At 38.9% G+C, this 6,000-nt stretch overlaps 1 protein-coding gene across 1 annotated transcript in view; it reads left to right on the forward strand.

Annotated features, from left to right (window-relative positions):
- Positions 1-5,365, forward strand: part of FAM19A4 (family with sequence similarity 19 (chemokine (C-C motif)-like), member A4) — a 52,808-nt gene extending 47,443 nt beyond the window's left edge. Inside the window, exon 4 of the mRNA XM_010573298.1 lies at positions 5,214-5,365. Within this exon, the coding sequence (XP_010571600.1) occupies positions 5,214-5,365 (152 nt within the window). The remainder of the gene's footprint in view (positions 1-5,213) is intronic.
- The last annotated feature ends 635 nt before the right edge of the window (positions 5,366-6,000 follow it).

Consider the following 6,000-nt stretch of genomic DNA (forward strand, 5'->3'; position numbering starts at 1 on the left):
TAATTGTATTTTGGATGCATCTAACAAGAAACTCTGTCATTTGTGTATTTGAACGTAGTTGTGAAAGCTATTGACAAGCATTGGCAAACAAATAAAACAAGGCTAGTTTTTCTGTACACGTGCTCACCTCATTTTCCTGGGGGTTATTTGAGCTTCCAAGCACAGGCCCATCTGATGCTTTGAGAAATGTTGCTGTAGATAAATTAAGTCACTAAACTCAGAAGAAAGCAGAGTGTATGAAAGAAAGTATTTTAATATGCAGAGAGGACATACTACACAGCCTGTATACCCTGCCTTCAGTTGTAGCTATACTACTTGATTGCAGCTATAGAAAATTTTGCTTAGCAAAGGTCAACTCATTCTTCTGTCAATGACTAAATTACATTTAAAGTAGTCATGAGATTTTGTTTATACCTGTTTTCTTTATGGAAATAAACATCCTTGAGTAAGTACCTCCAGCTTGTCTAACAGCTACTGCCAAGAAGATAAAACATTAATAACTTTTGTCTGTAGAGTAGCTATCTTAGCTAAGTGCATTAAATGCCTCTAAGTAAATCATCACTAGCCAAATCATCTTCCATCCAGGCAATTCTATTAGCCCTAGAATTTGTGAGGAGGAAACACTCAGATCGGAAAAAATGTGACTGGGACTAAAGAATTGTTTAAGAATTTTCTGTAGGACCAAAGAGCGGCAATGAAGAAAAAAGACGATTTTGGCTGAAAGCCCATTGGGGTTACAGACTGAAGGGAAGAGAGCATATAGAAACAAGAAAACAAAAAATCAATACATAAGAAATAGATAAAAGAAGAAATAGCTGAGAAGATTTCCCTCCCACTGTTTTTGAATGGATTTCAGAATACTTGAGAATTCAAAAGGATGCTAATGCTGTGTCAGTATTCAAAGAATAAAAGGAAATATACAGTAGTATGAATAGTGTACTGAAAATTTATATGGAATAGAGCTTAATCCAGTGGAGTAGGAAAGAAATCTGTATTTGTCCAGACTAAAGACAGTATGAATTCGCTTGTTTAAGTAGAACACACAGGAATCCTTAAAAAAAAAAAAAAAAATTGGCCCATAATGCGTGAAATATTGATGTTGTTAATGCTGAGGCGGATCAGGATCACAGTCCGCCTTTTGGTAAGTAACAGGATGGGGAAGTACTTTCTGACTTACTGTTAACTAAAGAAGGTGCTAACCAACATCTGCTGGGATTAAATTTTTTTTTTTTTAATTCTGACCCTGGGTAGTTTAGAGTCCTAACAAGCTGTCTGATAGATCTCTGGTCAGTTGTTGTAATTCAAAATGTATTTCAGAACACTTGGGGTATTCTAGAAAAGCACTAGTACTGTGCCAATTTTGAGAGGGTAGGCAGCATGGTCTAGATGCTTAGGGACAACTGAGGCTGATCTCAATCCTGTGCAAGTAACTGAAAAGCTGATACGGTATTCAATTAGCAAGGAATTCCTTGAGTACAGATCACAAGAGTTTATGTGGCTTTCAAAAAAGAGATTTGCTAGACAACTGATTTTATTTGCTGAGGAGTTTTCAAGACTAATACAGATAGTTTCTGGGTTTAATACATGTAAGCCCAGGTTTTCCAAGTTACCTTGGAAGATAATGTATAATTTATTCAACTAAAGATTTGGTTACTAAATACATTTGAGGATTTAAGTCTTACTTTTTGTAAGCTATTTAATTTTGTACCATATGCCATTGTGTGCACTGCTTAGTGTCAGCTACCTAGCATACCTCAAAACCACATCTTTCCCCAGAGTCATCAGTAGGAAGTGGCAGTCAAATGGCACATACCTACCGGAATTTCACAGTGCTTAGCTCTCCACCTGACACTCTGCAACATTTCCAGCACTGACCCAAAAGCAAATATAGAATCTCCCCTGACAAAAACATATATGGGATTCATCCGTGGCGCAAAGGAGTAATTAATGACAAGCCCAAGGCAGTCACATGGCGTAGTCCTACTCACAGGAAGTGGAACCTGCTTGAAATAACTGTGTTAATAAAGACAAATGCATTATGGTGAGAAACTGAAGAAGTTCAATCAGCTCAGATTATCAGGCAGAAGATTGAAAAGTTACTGGATTGCAGCACTTTTAATACCTTCACATGGGGAAATGATGATTGCTAACAGGTGCTGTAATGTAGGAGAAGAAAGCACAACAGAAGAGGTGGGGAGAGGAAGAAAACTAAGGCTGTGTGTTTCATGCTGAGATTGTTTAATTGTCAGAAAAAATTACAATGGGAGAAGTTTCTTTCTTCACCTGTTCCAGATTGGCTTGGAAGACACTGTGTAGCCAAACACAACTGGGGGCAGAACACAGTGAATTCATGAGGCAAGATGAGATCATGTATTGACACTTTTTGGCTTTACTTTCTATGAACCTACTGTTTCCATGGAGTCACATTATCTAGGGAGCGATGTCAGCAGAAGATTTATTTCTGGCAGAATTTCTGGCTGCTTTCTGGCTGATTTCCAGCAAATCATCTGGCTGATGTCAAACTAAAGCCATCTCCTTTCTCTTCATGAGAGCGGTTGTGTATGAGAGTGACATAGCTGCTCTCATTTCTTAGAAAAGTCATCTGTTGAAACCTCTCCAAGTGTGCCTCAATCTGAAAAGAAGAGGAAGCCTTTATATCCTCCAGTGAGTCACATAGTCACAGGGATGATAGTTAAAGAACTATAGCTATGAAGGTAAGCCTAAGGCTCTGATGGAGAATTTTAATGGGCTAATCTCAGGGGTGTGTTTGACACAAACAGCTACAGCCAGTTAGGACATACAGATCAGCAGAGTGGACATTACAACTATAAAGAAATCGGACATAAAATGGATGTAAGAATTAGTGGATTCCTACAGCAAAGAATTGAGGATTTGCTGGAAGCTAATGGAATGAGATCTGTGTTAAGTATTTCAAAGTGTTGCTGTTACTCTGAGGAGAGGTATCTGCACAGAATAGAAATCAGTCAACAGAAGGGTAGGAGTCACTTTCTATGAAAGTGTCTAAACAAGAGATAAATAGAAGGTGAAATATGCCGTCTGTTGAAGAGCTTGTAGATCTTGTTTGAGTTACAGATTGACTTAGCAACATTTCCCATTCACATCTGTGCTTGTTTTAATAGAAGATGATACTGCTGGAGATGATGGGCCAGTTTCACTATCTTCAGTTCCACATGGACCGGGAAGTTGTGTGGGCACCATTGGTCAAGGATGCTGTGTGAACCCACTCCTGTGCTGCACTTTTGGCCAGTCAACTAATGCCTTTTTTTTTTTTTTTTTTTTTTTTTGAATCAAGTGGTAGGAGCAGGTTGATGCAGGTTGTACAGATAAATGAAAACTGCCATGTTTGGTGCATTTTCTGTGGCCTCAAAGTATACTGCACCCAAACCAATACCAAAACACTTGGATCTAAGGAGTTATCAGAGTAACTGAGGCACAAGGGATGCTAGGTACCTGCAGGAGACAGGTGAGCGAAAGGTGGTTTTCAAGGTCTGAAGTTGAACTTACGTTATTAGGGTAGCACTAAATATACGAAAGCACATTCACATGTCAGAGTGCAGCCGAAGTCTCAGCATGTCACTGCATCCACACTCACAACAGCACTGTGCAAAGCTGTGTAATGCAGTAGCCAGGTGTCACAGGAGGACTTGCTGGCTTTGAAGCAGAGCTCTGAAGACACAGCTAGCTTGCTACCAGCATCTCCTGCTTGCTTAGGGACCTCTGCACATGCCCTCACTCTTCTGGAATCTGGTCTTCTATACTTGCTTGTGTTTACCTGAAATACGTGTCGTATAGAAATTGAAACAAATTTAGAAAGTAGCAGAGATAATATAGATAAAATAGATGGCTGGACCATATGTCTGGAGTGGAAATGATCCCTCACCTCCTAGGAAGCACCGTCAAGTTTCACCCGTTTTGTCAACAATCAATCAGCATCAATGCAAATGATCTAAGATCCAAATGACTGGTGAAAGGAATCATGCGTTTATTTTATAATTTTATGAGATTGAAAGAATAGTTTATAAAAGCCAAACTGGTGTTCCAGAAGTGTATTTTTCATAGTGCTTTTCATGTAGGCTTAGAGTGAAAGTGCAAAACAAAAATAATTGAATGAACATTTCAGCAATATCCTGATGTCAGCTTGCCTGCTTGTCACCCTAATTTGAAGGCTGCAAAAGTACGAATCTACCTTGAAATTAAAAGGGAAAAAAGGGCTTTATAAGAAGTAGACTAAATCATTTTTGTTCATCTCTTTTGGATGTGGTATCCTTTAAAGCACGCCATTCACTATTTTGTGCACATAGTAGCATAATGCAGACTAACTAAATCAACATTTTAAGCCATATTTTATTTTGAAATCCAATTTAGATTATATAAGATTGTCAACTGATATATTTCATAATAATTTTCTGGGATTTGATGACTCCCATGTACAACGCAGAACTGAGAAATGCATGCAGATGTTTGCAGCTCTTTGTGGGAAAATATATCTGTTAACAGCAGTATAAAGTCATGACTACACTTGTAAAAATAACAAGCATGGTCTTATTAACGGAAATTGGCTTAAGGGTAGAAAATTAATAAGTTTTCACAGTTAAGGTGTATTGCTGTAATCTTCCAAAACATACTGCAAAACTGGCAGTGTAACTGCAAGTAGATTTTTAGTTAATAATCTAATGCTTTCCAGTAGTTTCCACATTCTTATCTGCGCTATTTGCTGACAGACCTCACATGCTTACATCTCTGTGCAGTTCTATTTTCTCATCCAGTGAAGGGAGGAACTGCAATTTCTTCATCCAGTCTCACATATGCATATCCAGGTTAAACAAGAAGCCTTAGTTCCATTCTGCATTACAGCAGGTACTTGACTGAAGCATGTAAATGAAGGAGGCAGGTCATCTTTGTAGTCAGTGGAGATGGAAAGGTATTTCCAGAGGTCAGTTCAAATGTTGGAGTCAATCTCTGGCGGTGCTTTCCTGTCTTCACCATTTGCATATAGCATTTACCCTTCTGTGTGCTGGTGAAGTTCTTTTAATCACATTTTTAACTCAAACACAATCAGTGTGATTAGCTATTAAAACAGTAACTGTTTGTTCTACCTTTTGAAATCAAACAATTGAACATCACACAACTTCCCTACTAAAACCAACAGTAATAAAAAAAAGATTGTTTCTCTTTCCTCTCTCTTTTTCTAGCTTCCATTGTCCTACAAAAGTGGTGGTGTCATATGAACCCTTGTTTGGATGGAGAGGACTGTAAAGTACTACCAGACTATTCAGGTTGGTCTTGCAGCAGTGGAAATAAAGTCAAAACCACAAAGGCAAGTACAGAGATCGCCTATATTTAAAGGTGGCAGTCTGCTGATAGCACTTACTTATTGCATTGCATCTGTGGGTGTGAGCATCAGTACTGGACTCCTCAATGTTTTGGAAAGCAGTGATTAATGCAATTGTTCTCAGAGAGGGAAATGTTGGGTCAGAACTGGCCCTTCGCTGCTGGCCTACTTAAGTTATTGGGTGCTGGAGTCAAACTGAAGAAGGCCCTGCTTCAGTCTTTAGTGAGCAAAGAAACTATTCTGTTGTGACCAGTGCTAGAGGGATAATCATGTTCCAGGATCAATTCTTGACTTTTCAGACTGAGTACATGGAACCAGAGTCTTTACCAGTGTCACCTAAATTTAGATTCCTGAGCTACTAGAAAGTCCTTTTAGCTTTTGAAAGTAGCTGCCTGTCTTTGGAGCTGTTGAGAACCTGCACTGACGTCAGTGGGAACTGTGCGACACTGAGCACCACTGGAAATCAGGCTGGTTCAGATCATTTCTAATTACAGGCCATCCTGCAGATGGCCTGTTTTTTAAAAAAAACCCTTTGCTCTGCCATCCTATTTCTTAATTAATGGCCAGCAGAGAGAAAATATCATGTCCTCTGTCTGCTTAACAATCTAAAATGAGCTCAGTGCATTGAAGTTCAACAAGTCATAGCA

Source organism: Haliaeetus leucocephalus, unplaced genomic scaffold (genome assembly GCF_000737465.1).
Source record: "Haliaeetus leucocephalus isolate CR32 unplaced genomic scaffold, Haliaeetus_leucocephalus-4.0 Scaffold2, whole genome shotgun sequence".
Classification (NCBI taxonomy): Eukaryota; Metazoa; Chordata; class Aves; order Accipitriformes; family Accipitridae; genus Haliaeetus; species Haliaeetus leucocephalus.